Here is a 27133-nt window from a genome sequence, read left to right as displayed (position 1 = left end):
CAAATCTTGCAAATGGAGTTTGCTTTCAGCTGTGGATACACAACAAGTACCCGCAAATGGAATCTACCATTGGCTGTGGATTCACAGCAATACCCTGTAGATGGAATCTGCCTCTGGTTGTGGATTCACAGTGGTTTGCAGATGAGAACTGCCGCATGGTTGTGACTTGCACAATCATTTTTATTTTGCAGATAAACTGCCAGATCTTCCTCCTTACATATCGTCTCACCCTGTCGAAACCACCTTTATTTTGAAAAATGGGGTCAACTTTTAAAACGAAAATGGAGTCGCCACTAATCTTTTTTCGAGGTGTGACCGGGTCACCTTGAGATTAATCATTTTAATAAAACATTTTGATTTAAAATAATGATTTTGGTCTTCAAAATTTGAGAAAACGAGCTTGGGAGTCAGTTACGTACGAGGAAGGATTAGCACCCTCGTAACGCCCAAAAATTGGTACCTAATTGATTAATTAATATCTTAAAGTTAAATGCCGAAAAATTTGAAAAAGTTTAAAAACAATTCCCCTTTTATTGAAACTTTGTGTAAAAATGTTGATCATCCCGATTTAATGAGGAAATTGAAACCCCGTAAGTTAGGGAACAATTTCTTGAAGTTTCAAAGATGATATACAAGTTTATTTTTACTAAAAAATTTCGTTTTGAAATTTCAAAATATCATATCCAATGCGTTAGGACATAATGTTTCGAACTTCCAAAATAAATTTTGATTTGAAAATTTTACATTTGAATTGAAAAAGAAATACTCGGTTTCTTAAACTCAACAAAGAAAATCGAAGCCCAGTAAGTTAGGGCACCATCCTCTCGAGAATTTTAAATACCGAATATACGTTATTTTGAAAACCTTTGAATAAAAATGATTTCAATATTTTGGTTATATGCAATCTCTTAAATGACATAAATGTAATAGAATGATTTTAAAAAAATAATAAATATGGATAAGCAATGCGAAACATGTAAGAATGATAATTATACATCATATATTATACGAATACTAAAATTAACATTCAAAAGCAAGTGAATAAAAAAAATTGAAATAAATACTTAAGCAAATTACGCAACTAAAATATAGCAAACTTAAAAAGTATCCTAAAAGAAAGAAAATCTAAAACATCAATATCAACAACAAATTACATGTATAAAATATTTAAAACAAATAATACATAAAAAATAAAGTAATTTGATAAAAAATTATATATACACATATAATAGTACAGTATAAAATATTGTCATATAAATTTTATATATATGAAGATATAGCAGAGAAATAAAAAAATATATTATAAAACTAAAAAATGCACTAATTATATCAAATTAACATGAAATATAAAAATAACACGTGTTAAATTTAAGTGATATAACATAAAAAAAATAATAGTATGTGAAAATTTTAATAATAAATTTAGAATAATTATGATGATAAACTAAAAATAATAGCACAAGAAAAAACGTAAAATAGTACATATAAAAAAAACTTTTTAAAATAGTAATACAACAATAAGTTTATAATAATAAGTTTAATTACTACAATAATACTAGATTTAGAAATATATTAAAAACAGCAGAATAAAATATTTAAACCAATTTTTATAAAAAAAATGAGTAAATTGAAATGAGGATCAAATCGAATTTAAAACCAAATTAAAAAGAAAATATGTAAATAAAATGAAACAGAAGGGCCAAAATGCGACGCACGAATAACATGGACGACTTAATAAAAAATATTCCCTTCTCCTCCAAAACGCAGCGCTGCAATCTGGGTTAAAATGTAACAAAGAAAAAACTTTGGGGACAAAATTAAAATTAAAAAAACAAATTAAATCAGTTATAGAAGTGAGGGGACTAAAACTATAAATTTCCCATTTAGGCCCCAAAAACACGCGGATCCCTTTCGGATCGGGTTGGGTCGCGCTAGTCAAGGCCAATACGACATCGTTTCAGCGCCTATATCCCCTGCTCAAAACGGTACCGTATGGTACCACTATTTAAATCAATTTTTCCCCAAAAAATAACATTTACAACCCTAAAAAATAAAAATAAAAATTAATATTTCTCTGCTAGGGTTTCGGCTTTATTCTACGCCGCCGCGCCTCCGCCATGATTCCACCGTGAACGGTGGTCAAAACCTCACCCTAAAGGGCTTTTTGGCTCTTTCTCACACGGATCTGAAGGCAGAGGTAATTTCCTCTTCTTTCCCTTTACTTTTTTGTACTAAAAAATAAATCAAATCGAAGAAAAGACGAAACAAAGAAAATAAATTGCTACTTTTAATCTCTATTTTATCTTTCTTTTTTCTTTGATTGATGTTGTGAAATACTCATTTTTTTATTGATTTTCTAATTCCCTGTTACAGTATTGAGTCTACTTTTTATAGCAGACTATGGAAAAAGAAAAAGGTAAGAAACATCTAATTTAAAAAGCATCATTTGTTCGCTGATTTTTCGATTTTCTTGCTATTCTGCCTATACTGTTTGTTGCCATCTTTGCTGTGCAGGTACAGGCTTAGAGGTAGCGCACGCGCGGGAGAGGGCTTGGCTGCTGCAGCGCTGGGAGCTTGATGCTGATCTAGAAACCCTAGGGATTTCTGAAAACTGCTTCGAGCTTCAATGTAATTGGGCCTTATAATTTTGGATTTTATTTTTGGACTATGGACTGTTTAATGTTGGACTTTTATTATTTTTTATTTGGTTTTTTATTGTTATCGGGCCCAGACAAAAATTGGGCCTTACACACCCCATGCAATGCAATATGTAATGCTCAAAATAGGTCAATACAATAGCATTTAGTATGCCTTTAATGAAACAATGCACTAACAAATAATATGCTCATAATAGTTCGATTCCGTAGCAATTAGTATGCTTGTGAAAAATTAATTCAGTAATTGAAGTCATGCTTTCTATGTGATCGGTTTGACGGTATAAGGCATACTATACGTACAATCACAAAAATAGTTATAATAGAGATATTTGTTGTTAACTTGGAATTTAGTCATATTCTTAACAAGATTTCAATTTGGTTTGTTTAATTTTTTAATTTAACTTGAACAAATTTATCCGACTTGAATTTCGTTTCACTCGACTCTTCTAAAAATTCACATCGAGTTAGGATGATAAAATAAGACTTGTGAACTTGACTAACTCAAAACTAAGTTAAGACAATAAAATAAAACTTATCAACTTAACTAACTCAAAGATTTTTTACTCGATTTGATTGAACACTCACATGTGGTCTTAACCTTACCATTAAACTAAGACCTAATTTCTTTTTAAAAAAATTCATACAATAATTATTTTTTTTCTTTATGTTTTTTAAACAATTTTTTTATGTAACTACATGTAGGATATAAAATTTAATTTAATTATAATATTAATTGTAAATGAATTCAATTTTTTTATATATTTCAATTCATTTCTTTTCCATCAAAACCTTCTAAATAATACTACATAATTAATTCTTCATAAAAATAATCTAATGAATTCAATCTGGAGGTTAATATAATATTGAATTAAATATATTTAAAATATTTAATTTTAATTGATGTTAAATAATTTTTTATGAGACAAAATAAATATATTTAATTTTGTAACACTTCAATATGTAATTAAAATTTCATTATTTTATAAATAAAAATTGATAAATGAATAAATTAAATAGAAAATGCATAGATAAATAATAAAAATGGCACAATATTTTTATTTTTTATAATTATATTTTTATTTAAAATAAAAGCAATAAATAAATCTCAAGAGGTTATAAGATCTTCAAATTAAATATAAGTGATAAGTAAGCATTCTTAGAAGGAGGAAGAATTGTATGAAACTGTGATGACACGTCAATTTTATCCTTTTCTAATGGGAGAAGACAAATCAGTTTTTTGCTCTCCTGATTTTCAGCTTCTTTTCTCCTGACAAAATTCAAATCCAACTAAAAATGATGAAAATCAGAAGGAAAAATCTGATTTGTTATTCTTCCATTGGAAAGAGATAAATATGACATGGAATCACAGTTTTATACAATCCTTTCTCTTCTTAAGAGTGTATTTACACTAAATAAGAGAGAGGGGTGTCTTTTAGAAGAAAACAAAATACATAGTAGCGTATATATATATTAAGATCGATGTATGGATATAAATAGACATACCTATATATCAGACTGTAGTTAATATTTTACAACTGATAAGCTGATAAAGTGTTTAATATATGTTACAATGTTTGCAAGATTCTTTTTATAACAGTAGATTGAACTTGTCTGCTTCCTTTATCTTGTGCTCACCTTCTTTACTGATAACAATTCCGACCAATTTGCAGGGTTTTGCCTCTTCCAGCATTTGCACCACGGTTCTCATGGTGGGTCTAATTGCCGGTAATCTCGTAGTGCACAAAATGGCTACCCTCAACACCTTGATTGCATCTTCTTTCAATACTTCAGGAATTCTTGGGTCCACTATGCTTAATACACTCTCTTCGTTGTTTATTTTGCTGCAAACCCAACTCACAATATCCTTATTATCTCCAAACTCCGGCTCGATTGGCCTCTTCCCGCTCACTAACTCCATTAATACCACTCCGAAGCTGTACACATCGCTCTTTTCGTTCACTTTGTAGGTGTAACCGTATTCTGCAGAATTCATAGTTTGCTATTAACAAACATATGCATGTAAGAAATGAAAAGTGACATATAGACGTATACCAGGAGCTATGTAACCATAGGTGCCTGCAATGACATGGGTCGAGTCTTTAGCTCCATTGCTCTGAACTATCTTGGCGAGTCCAAAATCAGCAATCCTAGGCTTCATAAACTCATCCAACAATATGTTACTAGATTTGACATCTCGATGGATCACCGGTCTTTCACATCCATGATGAAGGTAGTCGAGCCCCTTAGCTGCCCCAACTGCAATCTCGTACCTTGTATCCCAATCAAGCTCCATTTTTTTACTCGTATGCAATCGATCCCACAAGCTTCCATTGCGCAAGTACTCGTACACCAACAAGCATGAGTCTTCACTAGTGATGCTGCAATAGAGCTTCACCACATTGACATGTCTTATTGAGCTCAATGTCTGCACTTCCATGTCGAATTCCTTTTCCTTTCCGGCACTTTTGCTGAAAACCGCAGACGTACTCAGGCTCTTTCTGTGGCTTTTCCGTATGTGTTTCACAGCAAGTTCGACGCCATTCGGAAGTGTTACCTTGTATACGTTCCCTGATCCTCCTTTTCCAATCAGATTATCTTGCTTAACGGAATCAAGGATTTCATATTCAGTGAAAGTTAAAACATGGAAAGACTTTACGTTCCAAGATTCTTCCTTCAAAGAAAGGCTATTGTCTTTTTCTTTTCTCCTTACATATAAGAAGCATCCCAAAGAAACAAGCAAGACGGTTGCGCCGAGCGTGAACCAAACTATAAACGTATGAGTATCTTTAGACATGGCGGAATCTGGTTGACATTGCTTGAAATGTCGGATCGTTGGACTACAAAGGCCAGGGTTTCCAGTAAAGCTACCATTATATGCTTCAATAAAGAAAGAATTTGGTATAGGACCAGTTAACCGATTATAAGACAGATCAACAAGGTTCAGCTTGAGCAACGACAAGCTCTCTGGGATTTTCCCGGAAAGTTGATTTCCAGACAAGTTCAGAGAGTTCAATGTCGGCAAAGATCCTAAAGATGATGGGATTTTGCCAGAAAGAACATTATCAGCCATGTTTATGTTGCTGATGGAAGCACAAGAACCTAATGAATCTGGTATTGAACCAGACAACCTGTTGTTCTGCAAGTTAAGGTTGCTCAATCTTTTAAGCTCCCCGATTCCATGAGGGATTTTTCCGGAAAATTGATTGTCGTTTAGCTCAATTCTAACCAATGATTTAGCTTCTGAAATCTCTTCTGGCAGTTCACCTGAAAACCGATTGTATTCAGCTGACAGTATCCCCATTTGTTTCGCGTTCTTGATATCAGATGTAATTGGACCTTCAAGTTGATTGTAAGCAACGTCAATTATGTCAACTTCCGGCAATCCCCATATTCTCGCCGGAACGATTCCGGTAAGCGAGTTGTTACTGACTCTGAACCGTTTCAGAGTGGTGCAACTTGCGTAATTCGCCGGAATTTCGCCGGAGAACTTGTTTTGAAGCATAAGAACTGCTCTCATGGTCCCTTTCTTGCACATGTCCGGCGGGATTGGACCAGTCAAGAAATTCTCCGATACATCGATGTAGTTGAATTCAGCCCGAGAACCAAGCTTTTGAGGCAAAGGACCCGTCAACAAGTTAGTGTAAAGAGACAGGTTCACCAGTTTCTTGAACTCACCCAACTCCGGCGGAACTTCGCCGGAAAACTTGTTCTCAAACAGTTGCAGGCTTATCAAGTTTGTCAAATACCTCACTTCTGAAATATCTCCTTCAAGATTGTTTGCCGAGGCATCGAAAAATTCCAGTTTCGTCAAGTTTCTTAATCCAACGGGAAGTTTCCCAGTCAATTCATTGTTGTAAAGCTCCAGCTGCCATAGCTTATGAAGCTTACCAATCTCCGCCGGAATTTCACCGGACAAATAATTGTATTGAAGCTCCAATTCTATGAGCTCAGTAAGGTTTCCAATGGCGGGCGGAATCTTCCCCTCGATGCTGCAATTCGCCATATAAAGCCAGTACAGTTTTTTTAGCTTCAAAATCTGATCAGGAAACTCCATTCGATCAAAAGGATTGTCCCCAATGCTCAAAACAGCAAGATTGGTCGTGTTATCAAGCGATTTCCATGGAAAAGTGCCGGAAAATCCACTTCCATTCAAATAAAGATACTGCAAATTGCTAAGAGACGATATATCCGGGAACGAACCAGTGAAAAAATTGTTGCCAAGATCCAAATACTGAAGCTTTAAACAATTACCCAACTCTTCAGTGATTTCACCGTACAATAAATTGAACCCCAAGGAAAGCTTATCCAAGTATTTAAGCTGACATATTGAATCCAAAGGAAGAACACCCAACAGGTTCTGATGTGAAAGCTCGATTTCCTTAACGAACCCTTGGGCGTTGCAAGTGATTCCATTGAAGCTACAAACAGAACTGGTAGCCTCCCATGAATCAAGAACATTGGTGTTTGATTCATTAAGAGCGGATGTCAGGTCCAACAGGATTTGGAGTTCATCAGATTTTACACAACAGGGTAAGTAGAAACAGAACATGAGACCAAAACAGAGAAGGATTTGTCCGTAAGAAGACATACGGAAGATTTGAAAGTGGTAATCGAGAGGGAAGACTTTTTGGTTTCAAAGGGTTCGAAGAAGAAGACAAGTGAGATATTGGAAGAAAGGTGGCGAGCGAGTTAATACAAGGGGCTTTCTTTATATTGGAGGGAGTTATTACAGGGGATTTGGATTTTGATTTTTTCAATTATAACAAAGTGAAGTCACAATCTGTGGACTTAGCAGTTGGTGGGCGATGCAATAATTATCAGTCAAATTGACTTCTGAAATAATGGAAGTGCAATGTAAACAACCATGACTTGGTGGTGGCTGTAAAATGATAGTGGAAATCACTTCACTAATGGAAGAGTAAATTAATTAGTATCTTTTAATTTTATTAAAATAACTATATATATGGGAAATGATGATTAGCATCTACACACGCATTTTTTTTGAGTTTTTTAAATTTAAAAAGTTAATTAATTGTTGATGTGATAATTTATGTATTTTTTATTTATTTTGGGTGATTTAATAAGCAACGTCAATTAAAAATTAAAAGAGATAAAAAAAATTAAATGAAGAGCTAAAATATATTTTTTTAATTAAATGATAAAATAAGTTATTATGCTAAAAATATTCATATATTTACTTGGGTTGATCTTATCTTAGAGCCATGAACTAAGGGTGTCCCCACTATGTGAATGATGATATTAAGAAGCATAGGTTTATTTTTTAATGCCTAATAGACTCTCTTTCAAACTTAAACCAACAACATTATTGAATGGCTAAAGATGGTGTACGTAGTGGAGTTATCCCCGAAAAATGGTAAATTTTTTTATAGTCCTTTTAGAATTTACGTTATTACAAATTTTAACTCTCCTTAAAGCAATTTTGTAGCTCGCCCTTTTACTACACCTTCACTCCTCCAGTGAAGTAGAATTTATCAAACTTTATTTTTATTTCAAACTCATTGATATTTCCTTCTAGATGCACACTCCAGTGGGATTATTTTCCATTTACCCCTTGATTTTCAGCTAGTGGGAAAGATCTAGTGAGACTTGAAATTATTGTTTTAATCTTCTTTTTATTTGTTTTACTTTTCAACTTTCAATCATTTTAATTTTATTTACGCTTTTTTAAATATAATTTTTGGTAATATCTTTTTTAAATATTCTAAAAAAGTATAAGTTATTTATAATTTAATATTATTTAAAATTTATAAAAGTAATGTAATGATACATTTTTTTTATTAATGTTATTAATGATCTTTTTTTTTTCATCTCACCTCCATCACTACATTTGAATCAAAACGCATTCCACTATTAATTTTAATCTCATCGTTGTAGTAATCAATCTCAGTGCTACTACTACTTTTAATTTCACGGCTCACCTAGATGGAGCATTAATCCTTTCTTAACATGATAGTGAGGTTAACTTGTGTTTATATTTAGGGTAAACTACAACTAGGGTCACTAAACTATTAGTAAATTTATATTTTGGTCAATCAACTTCAAAAAGTTATAAAATGGTCACTGAACTATTTAAAAGTTTTTATTTATAGTTCAATTTTTTCATTAAATATCTTTGAGCACCATGAATCTACAAACTAGAAACAAAACAACTTTCTTCTTTGATATTCAACACTAATCATCAGATCGACTTAGATCTAAGATATGTTCTTCTACTCGTCGATGGGTACAAACCCATTGCACCAATCGTCGAATTATCTCTTAGAGCTCGCTTGCCAAATTAAAAAAAAAACTTAACAGCCTAACTACTTAAATAAAAACTTTCAATTAGTTTAGTGACTATTTTGTAACTTTTTAAAATTAAGTAACCAAAACGTAAACTTACTAATATTTTAATGATCTTGAATATAATTTACCCTTATATTTATTGAAGTTATTCCATGCTTTTAATTTTATTAAATTACATCAAAGCATTTAATTTTGTTAAATTACATCAAAGAATTTAATTTTATAAAATTACACTAGTCCCATCCACCACCTGCACCCCTGCGCCGAACGCCCACGCCCCAACCTTCCTTCCCCCTGTCTGCTATGCACACTGCTAAGCACTGTTGTGTCCCTTCAAAAGGGAAATATTTTGAAATGTGTCCCTTCATAAGCATGGTCCCCCATAAGATGAAGGCACCGGGGAAGAAAAGAGGGAAAGAAATGAGAGAAAGGAGAAGAAAAAAAGAAAAAAAAGTATGTATTATTTTAATAAATAATTTTTTTAATTTAAAGAGTTTGATTAATATGTTGTGAATTTTATTTGTTATTAATTATTATCTATAAATTGTTTATGTTTAGTGTTTATGGTTTTAGTTTAATAATTTTTATGAATGCAGTTTTTTTTATAATTATTTTGTTAGTAATTTAGGATTATGTTATAAATTGCTGTGTTTAGTTTAGTATTTTGTGATTTCTTATTAATGTAAAATTATTTTGTGAATTATTTTGTTAGTAATTTATGATTAGGTTATAAATTGTTAGTATTTTGTGTTTTATGATATTTTAGTAATATAATTTTTTAAAAAAATAATTTTATAGTTATTTTATTAGTAATTTATGATTAGGTTATAAATTGTTAGTGTTTTGTATTTTGTGATTTATTAGTAATGTAATTTTTTTAATGTTATAGTTATTTTGTTAGTAATTTATGATTAGTTTATAATTTGTTACTGTTTAGTTTAGGGTTTTGTGATTTTTTAGTAATGTAATTTTTTTTAAAGATAATTTTATAGTTTTTGTTAGTAATTTATGATTAGGTTATATAAATTGTTAGTGTTCAGTTTAGTATTTTGTGATTTTTTTATTAATGTAAATTTTTTATAATGTAATTTTATTTGTTTTTTTATTTATTTGACAATTTTTATTGATTTATTGAAATGTTGATTAAATTTATTGTTATAGGTTGTTTGAAAGAAACTAAATAGGTATGTTTCTATTTTTATTTTTTTTATTAGTATGTTTTTTATCTCTAGATAGTTTATATTTATTTTAATTATATTATTATTGTAAACTAACATAATTTTTTTATTGTAGGTAAATTATGGGAAATTATGAGATATTTACTGTGTTTTTCTATTTCTAAAATTCCACATTATTTATTGTGTTTTTTGCAACAAATTAAATGAATTCATTTTTTTAATTGAAGATTTGCAACAAATGGGTTCTTTGATTAATAATGATAATTACACATCAAGTACTATTAATGAGATGGTAATGAAATTGTTATTTGATACTCATGTCATTTGCGGAATTATTAGATTGTATTAACTATTTGGCTAATTTAATAATGTCAGGGCCTATATCGCGCATTGAGGGGTCGTGTTAATAGTGTAGGGTTTCTGCTAGATGAACGCCTAATGCCATACTTGGAGTTAGCCGGATTCGGATCAGCTGCATTGATCTGGACTTTTGATTTGCGATACGACTTAATTTCCGCTTTAGTCGAGCGATGGCGTCTGGAGACCCACATATTTCATTTGTCGTGCGGCGAGTGCACCATCACTCTACAGGATGTTGTACTGTAGCTCGGGCTCCCCCATCGACGGGAATGCGGTCACGGGTGTAAGTTCGATCTCTAGGTCAACCGCCCTTTGCTATGACTTACTTGGACGCTCACCCAGTGAGGGAAAAATTACGGGTTTGAAGTTTTTATGGCTAAAGGTCAATTTCAAGCATTTGCCGAGTACTGCCAGTGAATGGGAGGTGATGCATGCCGTTCGAGCTTACATTATGCACCTTATAGGGGGTGTACTCATGTCGAATGCAAACGACAACGGTAGCCGCCAAACTTAGGATGGGTCGGTGCGACAGGAGCTTGGTTAAACATTTTTTGTTAATTATGCTATATTAAATTTTGGTTTACTCTGTTTTGGTTTTGTTGAACATTGTGGGACTGTTTGGTTTTGGACTTTTATTTGTTGTTTAAACTGTTTATCGTATTTAAATCAAAATTTCACTATCAACAAAACATTAGATTTTTCAAAATACGACTTGTGTTCTCCAAAATGATTTTAACTAAAAGTTTTGCTGCAAACAAGAGTGTTTTGTAGATATAAATTTAATCGACAAAATTAACAAATTAAATAAGAAGGATATTTTCACTTAAAATAAATCGGAATAGTTTTCATTAAAATCTGGCGTTTTTTACAAGCCTAAATAATTTATGAATTTTCAAAGAGTATCATGGTATCTTTTTCAGATCTGGCCGTAATGTCTAGACCGAGTTTAAGGTGTTACGTATAGATATTGTGTAAAGAAGAAACATATGCATCATACACTGCAAGATGAAGATTATTAACTAGCAAAAAGATTTTGATATATATATTCCTTTTCATTTAATCTAAAAATAATAATTTCTATCCATTTCATAGAATGAATAAATAATAAATTAAATTTAGAAATCTAAATCATATCATGGATGTCAGGATAAAATAAAAATAAAAACATTCATCTCTCACCATACAGATAGTACCTCCAGATTTTCAAGGCGAAGACAACAATAGCCAACTTAAGATTGTGCCTGGGATAATTACCTTTGTGTGATTTAAGCTGTCAGGATGCGTAAGCCACTATCTTGCCATCTCGCATCAAAACACAACCCAAATCGATGTGAGAAGCATCATTGTAAACCACAAACTTTTTACCGAATTCAGGCTATATCAGAACGAGTGCTTGAGTCAAAACAGACTTGAGCTTCTCAAAGCCCATTTGCTACTCATCAGTCCACACAAATGGTGCATTTTTACACAACAACTTAGTTAGACGAGCAGCGATAAGCAAAAACCCCTCAAAAAGTCCCCGATAATAACCCGCTAAACCGAGGAAGTTGCGAATCTTAGACACATTCCCAGGTTATTTCCACTCAAGCATGTAAACGAAAAAATATATAGGATTTTTCCTATATAATTCATCACCTTTCTACTTAAAATAATTGTTAAAACCAAGTAATTGTTTAATAAATTAATGAAATATGTGAAAATATGAAATTAGGACATAGAAATTATTAAAATATAATTTTATGTTTTATTATATAGTTTTCATGCATAAAATGGCTTATTTTATATTAATTTAAGCATATTATATTTTTAAGCTATGAAGTGGGTCATGCATGATTAAATTAAATAATAAAATATAATGTTATATTTTAATAATTCATTTTAAATATTTCATTAATAAAATTGGGTTTAATTAATTAAGTAAATTGATTAATTAAAGTGGTTAAATTAATTCATTTGGTCCTCTAAACTATCTGCTATTTTTTATAGGTCTGAGAGTTTTCTTCTAATTGCAAACCCGTCCAAAGTGGGGTCCAAGTCAACCCAATTTTCAGCTTCACATGGCTGATTATAAACGAATTTTTGGTTTAATTATACAAGGCCTTTGAAGAGTTCAAGAAATTAGAGATTTACCTGAAGATTTATTGGAGACCGAGTCTTAGTCCTGAGTTGTTGTGGCATTCAAATTGATCAAAAATCAAGGAAAAATTAGCCACATTTCCTCAATTCATGGCCGACCACTCTTGGAGGAGGTTTCAACAGATGGATACTCCCATTTTTAGCAAACTAGCTCCCTTGCCTCACCTATAAATAAGAGCTCATTTCTCACTTTTTCAATCATCCCTCAACCCTCTCATCTCTCATTCTCTCTCTCAACTCTCTTAGCTCCCACACCTGTCATCATCCTTGCATAAGGATTTTAGCAAATTAGCCTTTTAAAGAGCCCTTGGTCGGCCACCTTGGAGAGCCATCAGCAAAAGAGCAACGCAAAGAAACGAAGGAGCCTCGTCAATCAGAGTCTTGGGTGACAGCCACTCCGAATTGGGTTTAATCTTTCTTTTCTTTAATTTAATTTAAAGATGTTTGCTATGAGTTCTTAGTTCTTGTTTACGACAATGATAGCTTAATTTTATTTAATCTAGGATGATTATTTTAATTAAATAATATTTATTTGATTCATGCTTATAATGTTTGTGCTTCAATCGATCATGTTTTCATTTAAAATCAAGTTTGTATTTCCTTCATACGTGATTGAAATGCACCTGAATTAGTTGAGCGATCCTAACCAGACGACGACTAATGGACGTATAATTGAAATGTACATGCTCAATTTAGATTCTAACCCGATTAAATTGTAGGTTGCATAACAACCCTAACCAGGCTCTGTTATCTACATAGTTTTTAGATTTCTGTGATTAAATTGTTTCAAACCTAACACGTCCTTGTTATCTCACACGAATGCTAAAAAACCCTTAGTAAATAAGGATCGGTAAAATGCGTATTTACTAAGTAAAGGATTCCGAAATGACCTAATTTGGTTTCCAAACTCATGAAAGATCGAGTTGCCATGAAATTTTTTCCGAATATTATTAAGCATGATGATAATAAATTAAGTTTAATTAAAGTAATTGTCCTAGTTTATTTATGTTATAATTGTTGCAAATTGTGTTAAATGTTGCTAAAATCTATTTCATTCATATAGTCTGCATATTAGGATAATTTACATTAGGGATCATTGCATTTAGTTTATACCACTTCTCAACTATATTTTTTTTATTTTTCAAATAGTTAATATAATTTTAAAAATTAAGTGACTTAGCACAAATACAATCCCTATGGAGACGATAACTCGATACTTACTTATTACTTGATAGCGAATGTGTACACTTGCACAAACCTGAGCGTTACAAAGCACAACCTCAATCTTTTTAGGGTCGATTCGAATTCCCTCAGTACACACCAAATGTCCTAGAAAAATGACCTCACTTAATCAGAACTCGCACTTGCTCAACTTAGTGTAGAGCTTTGTCTTACGGAATATCCACAAAACTACTATTAAATGTTCATCATGATCGTCCTCTATCTTAGAGTATACCTGAATATCATCTATGAAAACCATGATGAATTGATCCAAGTACGAGTAGAAAACCTGATTCATAAGATCCATGAATGCAACCAGAGCATTCGTTAAACAGAATGGCATGGCTAAGAACTTGTAGTGCCCATAACAAGTCCTAAAGGCAGTTTTATGTACATTGGCCTATTTAACCTTTAACTGATGGTACCCAGAATGAAAATCAATCTTTGAGAATATGGATGCCCTACGAAAATGATCGAATAGGATGTCTATCCTTGGAAATGGGTACTTATTATTTACCATCAATTTATTCAGTTGAAATTAGTCCACACACATTCTCATAGTTCCATAATTCTTCTTTACGAAAAGAATAAGCACTCCATATAGGGGCACACTAGGCCTAATGAACCCTCAATTTAGAAGTTCCTGAAGCTGAGCTTTCAATTTCATAAGCTCCTTCGGTGCCATGCGGTAGGGAGCAATAGACACTAGAGCTGTATCTAGTAAAATCTCAATACCGAATTCAACCTTCCTATCCGTAGTCAACCTTAACAATTTCTCAAGAAAGACATTCGAAAATTTTCTAACTGTTTGAATATTCCTAACAGGAGATCTTATAGAATGCAAATCATGTACAAATTCTAGAAATGCCCCATACCCTTTCTGAACTAACTTTTTGGCTACTAGTGCGAAGATCGAAGAGGTAATCTCGACGCTCACCGATCATAACAATCTCTATATCATCCTCAGATATCAGAGTTACCCTCTTAGTAGCACAGCCTAAGCTGACTCGATGCTCTACAAGCCAGTCCATTCCCATTATCAAATCAAACTCTCCAAACGGTAACTCTATCAGATTAGTTGAAAACACAACACCTTGTATCTCCAGCGGACACCTCCTAAAACTATTATTAACCCGTGCTGAATGACCCAGTGGACTAATCACAAAAACCTCACCAGAAGTACTCTCAATAGGAATTCCCAGATTCACAAAAATAGTATTAGCTATATACAAGTGAGTAGAGTTAATATCTATCTGTGCAAAGTATGGAATATAATTGATAATGAATGTATCGACCATCACATCAGCAGCATCTCTATCCTTGCGGTGCTCTATCGTATATACCAAAGAAGTTTGCCTAGTCTCAGTTTGATTTGCAACTCTATCCAGTGCTCTTTGACCCCTATTTAAACCATTACCACCTCTAGCCTGCCCACGACCCCTAGGTGGCTATTGAACTGCCCTCTAAGGCTGAACCAAACCTAGACTTGGAGCTTGCACCTGATCAGAACGGAACGGTCAATCCCTAATGCGATGTTCCATAGACACGCATCGTAGATAAACACCCAACCTCCTCCAACATTCGCTCTATGACGCCTACCATAGTTCTCCCATAACTGAATCTTAGTAGATACAATCGATGTCTCAACCTGTGGAGGCTCATAAAATATGGCTTATTTTTTAGGCAGCTGAACAGAGCTAGAAGGACCTGAATCCTTCTTATTCTTACTTTTCCCCTCTCTTTTTCTCTCTTCTCACGTTCTATGCGCTTTATGTCCTTAGTAATTTTAGCCTTCTCCACTAGATTTTCGAAGACTCGTTCCCTCTGAGGAGCCACCAATACCTTAATTTCATAATGTAACCCTTCCTTAAATCGAATAATCTTATCGTAGTCAGTCTCCACTAACCCATTAACATATCTACTTAACTTCAAAAATTTGGCCTTATACTCAGCCACAGTCTTATCTCCCTAAGTTAGCCCCATAAAATCGTATCTACGGGCCTCAACATAACTCGTCGATTCTAGAAATCATTCTTAAAATAATCCCAAGTAGTCTTCTCAAGCTTAGTACCCTCTTTAATGGTCAACCACCACTAATAAGCTTTATCGCGAAGCAATGACACCGTACCATTTAATTCTTCTCAAGAGTGCAATTTATTTCATTCATAATCCTTTTTGTAGCCACCAACAATACTCGGCCACAGTCGGGGTGACCCGAGTGATGCCCCTAAATATTTTTGCTCCATAGGATTGAAGTCGTTCAATTACCAACCCTCGGCTCCTAAATCCAGAATGGGTCCCGACGACCCTCTCAAGGACTTTTAACATGGCTTAGGATAATGCGTCGTCCCCAGCATCTAAGTCTTAGACCCTGTCTCAGCAGTAGGTATGCCCAAAGTTTCACTCGTATCTAGATTATACATACTGCCTATCGAGGATGGCTCAGCTCAAGCCCCTCTTTGGCCCCCACCATGCCCTCAGGTACCTCATCCACAAGTTCCACACACACTCATTGTATGTTATCTACATTACTAGAATTTTGTGTATAAGTTTTGAAGTTTATTATCGAATATTTTATGTCCAGAACTTTATCAAAAGTGTTTATAGAGTTGTTACAGTCTCCAACTACCACAGAGTAATTCTAATATCATAGTATTTTTGTAAACTAAAAGTTTAGTTAAGGCAGAAGCACTTATAGGATCGGCATCGGAGACTCGGTATCCTATGAACTTTTTTTTTCAAATTTAAACAAAAACAAATTTTGCACAAGAAATATATTTCACAAAAATTTGAACCCAAAATCACAGCCCGAGTTTTCAACCTAGTTTTGATACCACTGAATGTAATACCCCAAACCCGACCTAAATGTTATACTTAGATCTAGAGAAGCTACCATGACACTCTTTGAAAACCTAGAAATTATTTAACCTTGTAGAAAAATGCCAGATTTTAACGAAAACTATCCTGATTTATTTTAAGTGAAAATATCCTTTTTATTTAATTTGTTAATTTTGTCGACTAAATTTATATCTACAAAACGTTCTTGTTTGCAGAGAAACTTTTAGTTAAACTCAATTTGGAGAACACGAGTCGTATTTTAAAAATTTTAATGTTTTGCTAATAGTGAAATTTTGATTTAAATACGATAAATAGTTTAAAACAAAAAATAAAAGTCCAAACCAAATAGTCCTAAAATGTTCAACAAAACCAAAACAGAGCAAACTGGAAATTAAGATAGCATAATTAGCAAAAAATGTTTAACCGAGCTCCTGTCACACTGACCCGTCCTAAGTCTAGGGGTTACCTGAAAGTAAACATAGACAAAGGTGAGCTTTTGAGCTCGGTGTGTAACTTATAAAAAAACAGAATCACAGATTTAATTTCAGACATGTTTTCAAATATCATTTAGAAATATTTTATAACAAAACATAAATAGAACATATCAGATGGAGAATCACAATCCTAACCCCATCTGCTACACATCATCTCCGACCATCCCTACACACAATATGGAGTATTATTTACCCATCCAGTCCTACACACCGCTTAGTTACTTTATGGCACTTTTTAGAACATTTGCAGTCTAGCTGCCATATCATAAGGCGATAATTCGCCAATAACATAAATATATGTGGTTGAGCCACTGGATACAACAGATAGATTAAACTGCCCGCACTTCCTCCTCAAACATATGTCCCACCATAATGCACATGCAAAAATAACTAATATCGAAAATGTATATGACATACATGCTTATTATAACAAATACAGATCATGCTTAACAGATAACATATTATATACATATAACTTATTAATCATGCATACATAAATCAAATTTACCACTGACAGAACATTAGAACTCATGCTTTGAAGCATAATTTATACCGTACAGACCCTACAAAAGGCCTACATTCTTCTCGTACGATGAATACAACCATAGGGAAAATTTTCAAAATTTGGTCCCACACGGCTTGGCACATGACCTCACACACACCCGTGTAGCTCATACGGTTTAGCACACGGCCTATCACACGGCATACCACACAGCCTGGCACATGGTTGTGTGACGTCGACATTCCCAAATTTTGGCTTTCATCATTCGCTGTTTTCTCAGGTTTTCATTACACACTTGGATAATTTTTTATGCAAACCCAAAAATTGAGTATTCCAATACCTAAAAGCATCAAACACTTAGCGAATTAGCCAACAATAGAGAGTCGATTTAAGAGGATATACTCTTCGATTTTCCTAAATTACCAATCCAACCCACAAAACGATTAATCCAACAGCCACCATAGTTCCAAATTGACAAAAAAATCCTTACCCTTGGACGTAAACAACACCTTCTCAAGGCTTAATCCTCCGGTGGATTAATCATTTCGTGACCTTCACCTAAATAACCTAGAAGATTAATAACAGAAACGCGGCTCTAAAAACCCCAACTTAACAAAATAACAAATAACGGAAGGAAAAACTTCAATTACAAAAGAAACAAATATTGATCATACTTACGCAAAAACCAAGTTATCAACAGTTCAATCGACACCCACCACCGAAATTGAGTAGCACAAAAACCACCAATCAAGAACACAAGAAAACTGGGGACACAAAATCAAGAAAAGAAAAAGAAAGTTGAGGACCTTTGTTGCTATAATCCACGTGAAAAGGGAGAAGAACAATGTGAACAAAATAGGGAAAAGAGGGAACATGCAAAGTGGGGATAGTTTTATTTAGAAAATCCATTTTTTCTCTAATTTCAAAATAAAAATAAATTAAATTAAAATAATATCTAAACTGCCCCAACATTATGATATCTTATCAAATTCTCCAAAGCCAGAATTCGATTAAACCACAACCACTACATGGTCGGCTCAAATGAAAATAATAAAAACATTACAAATTCACTCAAGCAGGGATTCGAACAAAAGACCAACAAGTAAGCTAACACCTTAGCCTTGAACCAGCAAGCTCATTCTAAGACAAATTGAGCGAAAATAGTGCTTAAGTTAGAAGAACAAATATAAGGATAGAAGCAAAATTAGTAAAATTTCTCAAAAGTGAAACTTGAACCCATGACCTCAAATACTCAATTAAAACCCCTAACCACTAAAGCAAATGCTAATTCATGATAAAATTTAATAGATCAAATATTTACATTTTCGGAGCGTTACACTATATTATTTGCAAGTGTGATTGATGGTTAAAAAAAATATTTCAGATTTGAGGTTTTATATTGTAGTTGTTATTGTTAAGACCAAGTTGCCAAGAAAATGATTTTAAGGTTAATCTTTAATGAAATATAAATTAGTTTTGGATATATTGAGTTTCGAAAAGTTTATGTAACAGAATAATTTAAAAAAGAAAAAGAAAATCATCGACAAAGACGAAGGTAGGGTTGAGAATTAAAAAGAGAATTTTATTAAAAATTTCTACTTGTGGAGAGAGATGCGATTAATTAGGGAAGATGGTAATTCTAAAAGGAAAAAAAATTATAGAAATTGGCTTTTTAAATATTATATATATTATAATAATGAGGTTAAAAAATAGTTATGTTCATATTATAGGTTTTTAATGTATGATATTCTTTATTTGAAGTATTTATTTATAAATTGGGTAAATTATTCTTTTACTTCTTGTCCTTTATTTTTTAAAAGTTATTCTATGTCTATTGTTTAAAAATTTTGTTCATAATTTTGACTTAACCCACAAATTGGTACCTAAACTATACTCATTTTCCCATCGTGCTACTTGACTATTTATTTGGATGACATGGTAATCCAATTTCAACCCACTAATTATTTAACGACTGTCGACCGTAATGCAACACATGCTCTTAAGTTCCCGGAGTATTCAAAATATTGTCAGAGGATAGAGAAACGAAAGAGTGTTGTGTTGGATTGCAATATCTAGATCAGGAGTCTTGTGTTTCTACCATAAAGGACTACAGATTAAAAGTGTTAGTAGACTACAAAGCGACCATTTCAAATCCAACGCTATACGTGAGGGAGTGTTGGAATGAAACTGGTGGGTATAGATGGTGTTGGAAAATTCTAGTTTAATAAAATGGTTTTCTGTCACAACGAATGATTAAAATTTTGAAAATCGAGTTGGTTTGTGATATTTATAAGAATAAGCTTTTCCCGAAAAGTACTTGTGCTTTGTGCGAGACAAATCCTAGATGTTCCCGTTTTTCAATTAAACAACCTACTCCGCTATTCTCGTACCAAAAATCGGTTCGAATATAGGCTTGAAGAATCATGAATCAAACATAGAACCAAAAACAATTTATTACTTTCAGTAAGAATGTCATTCTCTCTCAATAGAAATCGACATAATTATTATTTCCAGAAAATAAAATTTATACTTAGAAAATAAATATTCTCTAATTTTTGGCATAATAATAATATCTCAAAGTTATGTGAAACTTCTGTATAACTTGTTTTTTTAAGCTCTACTAGTGCCATTTATTTATAGAGAGAGATGGTTCAATTAGAAAAACACAAATAATATTTATTTAATAGAAAAATCAGTCTTCTAGCCTAACTAGAAGAGGGAGCAACACACATTAGTTAAATACACTAGGGCTGGGGAATTTGGGTGTCTTTTGTATTTGGTCCAATTATATGTGCTTCTTGGACTTTCAACACAATACTTTATAATTTAATCCAACCAAATACATGTTTTTCTTTTTCCCAAAATAAATATTATTTATTAATTAATTTAATTAGATAAATTATTTTTTTAACCAAATTCTAATTCTATTAAAGTTATGACAACTTTACCGTAAAAGAATTTATGAGGAAATATATTTAATTTTCGTATTCAACGGATTCACAATGACTAATTAATTTAATTACATTTTCAAACTTCAATTATTTAATTAAATAATAATTCAAAAAACTTAAATTAATTTCAACTCATTTCTATACTTAGTGAGAAAACACATTAATTTGCGAATGTGATCCATTTCTCTAACTTTATCATTTCTATCCATTTATGTTCATTTGATTTTACATGCAATTTATTTCTAGTTTCAACGAGCTAGCGTAGGGATCAATTGGACTTATGTAATTAGGGTTCAAATAATTTATAATTAAGTTCCACCTTTTCGCCTATTAATTATAAACTTATTTAGTCACAAAGTCATTCCACTATAGGATCGTGACTGAGCTCGCCCTTGTTACATACAATTACCAATGCTACTTCACTCAACGCTTGCCTAATGACATTTTTATCAGTGTGTTACCCTCATAGGATATCCTTAATCTCTTTGGGATAAATTTGTTCTCTCAATATAATCCTATTTTGTCTCATGGTAACCGTTACATCTTCTTTCATGAAAAGTCAATTCCTATCAAATAGTAACCAAGTCATTTATCACAAAGACAAATTAATTGTGGCCATATTTACTTTTCATCTATCATGTAATGCTAATGAGAGAAGACCATTTACTACAGAAATTGTATACCTAATGCTCCAGTTTTTGGTTCCTTATCTATTTGAACTCCGGTTTTTACTTACATCAAAGTATATGAGTCACGCATACATAGTCCATCATCCACTCAAGATTAATGTATGCCACAATATGAACATCACAAGTGAATAAATCCATAAACGGATCTAGGATCTATTCTACCTAGATTTTATCTGCTGTACTGTCAGTCTAATCAGTCACATCTATGTCTTTATCTTCTGAGAGTCATCCACTCCAACACTCAAGACTGTAACACCCTAAACCCGATCCGATCGCTGGGTCCGAGCTACAAAGTGTCACGTTCGTTGTCGAAGCAACTACGATAAAAATATATTCAATTAATACCAATTAACATGTAAATATAAATAATATAAGCATATGATACGGCATATAATCATTTCCGAATTTAATATGAGCTTACAAAAGCTCTAATGCTAACACGATGACAAATTAGGACTAAATTGTAATGTTGAGAAAACTTCCAACTGATGTTGCAATGTCGGAAGTTTCTCGTTGCGAAGTGACATACTATTTCAGTCTCATCACAGCGAGCAAGTTCGACATCACACCGTAGCCTAGAATCCAAATCTCGTCATGATGACACATGTTTTTTTTGCAATTTCTAAATGAATATCAATCTGCAACTTTTCAAATTAACTACCAAACATAAACATTTCACATTCAGCCAATATCCCTAGCATTAATTCATGAATTTCAGTACCTTATCCAACATTTTACTAATGCATCATCGTATATAAGTTAACAATTTAGTTAATCTTTATAAAATACGTTATTTATAAAAAGTAAAGTTAATCTCTTTTTTTTCAAGTTTTCATTTTATTAAATAAAAATTATATGTCAATATATTGATATTTTATAAATTAAATTATTTTTATTATTAAAATAAAATATCTAAAATATTATTTTTTTGTTAAATTTTATTTTCAAATCATCAAAATCAATATTAAGTTGTAAATTTTAATTAAAAATCAATATAGTGGCAAAATTTAAAATATAGCAATAAAATTCAATCACATAAAAGTTGTGTGGCAAGTTTAACCATATTCTCAAAATTTAATGACAAGTATTAATCAAAATAAATTATAATGACTAGTTTCAATATTCATCAATAGTATAATGATAAATTTACATTTTAATCCTCATAATAATATTAAAGAACCAATCGTTTGGACTTAGATAAGCCCCTATCATAATAAAAAGAATAAATTGAGCTCCTCTGTTAATGGTTTCCGTCATTGATCACGTTGACCGTTAAAAAAACTGACGGACCAATTGGATGGTGACACGTGGCACCTTCTAGTTTAGTATAATATTTTCCCATAAAAATGATAAAAAATAAAAAATAGAAAAAAATTTATAAAAATAGGAAAGAAATTATTTTTTATTAAAATTAATATAAACTTACAAAATTTATAAAAAAATTAATAAAAACTTATAAATATCATAAAAAAATCTAATAAATTCTAATAGTTTATTCAAATTTTATAAAATTAATAACAATATTTAAACATTTAAAATTTTAGGAAAAACATATAAAAAATTCTTAAAAACCTATGAAAAATTATAAAAAATTAAAAAAATTATTAAATATATTAAAATTGATATATACTTATAAAAATTATAAAAAACCATAAAACCTTGAATTAGATCGGATCAGTCGGTCTGACCAGTTAGATCAAAATCGACAATGGTACCGATCCAGAAAAAGCTATTAGATTGGTTGACCTAGGAGCTAGACTGTTGAACCGATTTTTTTTAATTTTCAATGTTTTATTTAATTAAATTGGATTGACCGGTCGAATCGACAAACCAGTGGCCTGACCGATTCAACCACTGGTCTAACTATACCAAAAACACTAAATTTTGAATATATTTTATTAATTTTATAAAATTTCATTATTCAACTATTAGCATATATTAATATGAAATATTCTGACCAAGGCTTTCAAAATGGACCTGTGGTCAAACCGGTCAAGCCACTGGTTTGCCAATTCGACATGTCCTTCCATTTTAATTAAATAAGACATTGAAAATAAAAAAATTTTTAAAAAAATGGATTCAACCACTTGGCTCCTAGCTTAACTAATCTAATGGCCTTCTTTGGACAGGTGCCTTTGTCAATTTCAGTCTAACCGATTGATCTGGTCTAGTTCATGTTTTTATGATTTTTTTATAAGTTTATCTAATTTTTAATAATTTTTAAGATTTTATTTTATAAGTTTTTAAGAAATTTTTTTATAAAAATTTTGAATATTTTAAATGTGTTTTATTAATTTTATAAAATTTTTATAATTTATTAAAATTTATTAGATTTATTATATGTTTTTTTATAATATTTATAGGTTTTTTAAAATTTTTATAAGTTTATATGAATTTTATTATTTTTAATGTTTAATAAATATTATATTTTTTATAATTTTATAATTATTTTTAATAATTTTTATGAGAAAATATTAGATTAAATCAAAAGTTATCACGTGTCATCATCTGATTAGTCTATTAATTTTTTTAACGATGAATGTGGTCAATGAAAGAAACCGTTAACGGAAGAGCTTAATAAATTTTTTTATTAACTTTTTTATTAACTGCAGAAACTTAATTAGATGCGACTTTAATATAAAATTTTAATATTTTTTTTACATTTTCTTAAAAAGGCTTTTTTTTAACATACAAACTTTTATGTAATTAATTATGACTTGGTGGAGGGAGAAAAAATAGTGGAAAGTAAAATGATTTTATCCATTGTTTCCTAATTTTATATAAATTAATTAAAAATAAATAATATAACGTTTTATCTATAAGCTGCATTAAAAAGTTGCTGCATGTTATTTTTATATTTTTATTTTTATTTCACTAATAGTCAAATAATTCTTTTAAATTCAAAAAGTTATACTATTAAGAAATTTACACTTACAATTCTAACAACAATCACAAGTAAAAATATAATCCGATGGAAAAATACTTAGTACATTATTAATAGAGTTTTTAGACTTTATAAGTAGGGTTAGAGGTTGACAAGTGTCTTATAAGAGTATATTAAAATATTAAAAAAATATTTTGAAAAAAAAAGAGAGACAAATAGCAATTTTTTAAAGCTACTTGTAGAATAAAAAAATACACTATCAGTGTACCAAATACTAACTCATAAATAATATGCGTTAAACAAGGGAAAATATTTAGTACACTGCCAATGAAGTTTTAGACTCCACAAGTAGAGTTAGAGGTTAATAAGTGCCTTATAAAAGTATAAAAAATATATTTTTAAAAAAAAGAGACAAATAACAATTTTTAAGGCGCTGCTTGTAGAATAAAAATACATTACCAGTATACCAAATACTAACCCCATAAATAATATATGTTTTAAATAAGGGAAATCATTTGGTACATTGCCAGTGCAGTTTTTACACTTCACAAGTAAGACCAATGATTTTACAAATGTCCTATAGGAGTATAGTAAAATTTTAAAAAAAGATACATAATAATTTTTTAAGGCTGCTTATAGAATAAAAAAATTACATTATCAGTGTACCAAATATTAACTCCACAAAAAATATATGTTTTAAACAATTATAAATAAAACCAATTCAATACAAAGTACAACCAAACTGAAAATTAGAATATATCCCGACTTAAATTAGAGTAAAGCTTAATAATATCGTGATGATACTTAAATTCAAAATAAACTTAAAGAGAAAACTGCACAAGTAAAATTTAAAAATTATAATATTAAAATAAATAAAATTTAACTCTATTGATATAATTTTAAAAAAAATTGCTCGATGTATCCAATAATAATTAAACTTCTAATGTATAATATTTGAATAAAAATATTAGGTTTAGAACAAAAAAAATATAGAATTTATAATCCCAAAAGCACTCGTGTGAAATTTAGGACAGAATTATTAGAGTGGGGCATGAGATGTAGAAATTCCAAAAATGAAAAGGGAGACAAACCATTGTTCAACATTCATCACGGGACCTTTAGACTGGAGACACACAGTCAAAGCACGCTGGTGCCATTTTCCACTAACACCCAATTCCCAATTCCCATTCCATGTGTATTTTATTACATTTTTTGTCTCTTTCCATTTTGGTTGTTAGACGGTCTGCTTCATTTAAAGTAGGAGACATGTAAACCAGTTTTTGCAGAGACAACAGTATATCAGTGGCAACTGTTACAATTAGTGACGATTAAAATTAGTTTTTCTGACATTCTATTTGGGTTGCCACTTCTTCTTAGGGTGGGTTTGTAGTTAATCTGGTAATGAGATTAGGTATTGTAACGTAAAATAAAAAATAAATTAAACGTATCACACTATCCCAATCGATCATCAAAACTCATCATTATTCAAAGAGTTCTCACAATAATTATCTCCAAATAATATAAAATTGTATGTTAACACATTAAGATTACAATTTAGCAAAGTGTGATGAAGTATGAGTTATAACAAAAAGTTAAAAAAGCTTGATTAACCTATCACTGTAATGTCTTGATGGAGAATAGAGTTTAGATTAATGTTTATTATATATACATTCAAAAGATTTCATTTGTTACATGAATTTTGACAAATGAAAAGCCGTAACAAAAATACAGCGGTGACTAAGATCGTGAGTGAAGAGGAGGGAGACTGTTTTCCTTTACCGGATTTATCAGTTGGGATGATCCCATACTTTATGGTTTGCAATATTTTAAAAATTCTATGCCCAAAAAAATATTTCAAGTTCTCAAATAGGCAAATAATATCCAAACACATATAAGGGAATGGATGACTTAAAATCAACTGGTCAGTCTCTTGTACAGGGAACCGGAGATGTCAATATCTCTATCAATTGGGAACAGGGACAGGTAAATAATTGAGGGACAATCATACAATCAGTCGAGGAAATTCTTTGACTTTTTGAATAAAAATAAAAAGTATTCAACCTATTAATACTTTATTGACAATTAGAGTGGGGTTTATTAATAAGAAAAATACTAAAATGAAAATTTATTTAGAAAGTTAGGTAGTTTTTAGATTATTTAGAAAAGTAAGATAATTTTTAAAAGTTTGGAAAGAGAAATTGTGGTGTTTAATATAGTGCTAACATATAAAAAAAATTAAAGATATCACGTGTCATTCTCTCATGAAAACAAAAAATTGTCATGTCCGGTAACAGTTTCATAAGAGAATGACAAGTGTCATCTTCAATGTTTCTTTTCCTTGAAAGAATAACATGTGTCAATATAATAATAAATTTGTCACCTAACATGACGATTTCTCTCACAAACCCTTTAAATTAGTCTTACTTTTTAAAAATAATCTACAAACTTTATTATAATTTTTTTTTTTAAAAATAGCAAATTTTATTATAAAAATGTTTGTCTTTTTGTGAAAGATAAAGCAAAATTACAACAAATCAAATGCTAAAAAGTGCTATGCGCTTTGTCTTGTTGAAGAACCAGAGACACAGCATCATGAGGCACTTCAAAAATCTGTAAGCTTGACTGCCATACTAAGCCGAGTTTCGCCAGACGATCTACTAGTGAATTGCATTCCCTGGGTACATATCTGGTCACCCACTGTCCTCCAGAACTCATAAGTTTTTGAATCCTTCTAAGCAAGATAATACCTAAGTCAACCAACCCTTTCATAGACAAGGCTGTAACCACCTCTAGGTTATCTGTTCGAATATTGGCTCCTTTGTATCCTAATAAAATGAGAAGTTTGTCCAAAATACCCCAAAATTCTGCCTCAAAAGGTGAATATTTGCCCAGATAACAATTAAATCCAAATATCCAT

General features: G+C 31.3%; 1 protein-coding gene and 1 long non-coding RNA gene across 2 annotated transcripts; one reads left to right on the top strand and one right to left on the bottom strand.

Annotated features, from left to right (window-relative positions):
* Positions 1-2024: 2024 nt before the first annotated feature.
* Positions 2025-2703, top strand: LOC107908347 (uncharacterized). The gene is made up of 3 exons (XR_001686989.2): positions 2025-2197; positions 2374-2416; positions 2515-2703. It is a non-coding gene; the product is annotated as an uncharacterized lncRNA (long non-coding RNA).
* Positions 2704-3951: 1248 nt separating this feature from the next.
* Positions 3952-7375, bottom strand: LOC107910336 (receptor-like protein kinase 7). The gene is made up of 2 exons (XM_041088505.1): positions 4710-7375; positions 3952-4637 (listed from the first exon to the last, which is right to left on the bottom strand). Exons 1-2 carry the CDS (start codon positions 7243-7245, stop codon positions 4246-4248), a joined length of 2928 nt encoding a protein of 975 aa, XP_040944439.1. The 5' UTR covers positions 7246-7375; the 3' UTR covers positions 3952-4245.
* Positions 7376-27133: the final 19758 nt, after the last annotated feature.

This window comes from Gossypium hirsutum, chromosome D02 (assembly GCF_007990345.1).
Source record: "Gossypium hirsutum isolate 1008001.06 chromosome D02, Gossypium_hirsutum_v2.1, whole genome shotgun sequence".
NCBI lineage: Eukaryota > Viridiplantae > Streptophyta > Magnoliopsida > Malvales > Malvaceae > Gossypium > Gossypium hirsutum.
Note: the sequence above shows the minus strand (reverse complement) of the source record. Positions and strands in the feature narration are given on the sequence as shown.

Bases quoted from the DNA above. Each gene is read 5' to 3' on its own strand.
- LOC107910336 (XM_041088505.1), bottom strand. From the start codon at position 7,245: ATGTCTTCTTACGGACAAATCCTTCTCTGTTTTGGTCTCATGTTCTGT. The intron at 4,638-4,709 runs GTATACGTCTAT...TGAATTCTGCAG, and splicing joins CTATGGTTACATAGCTCCTG to AATACGGTTACACCTACAAA.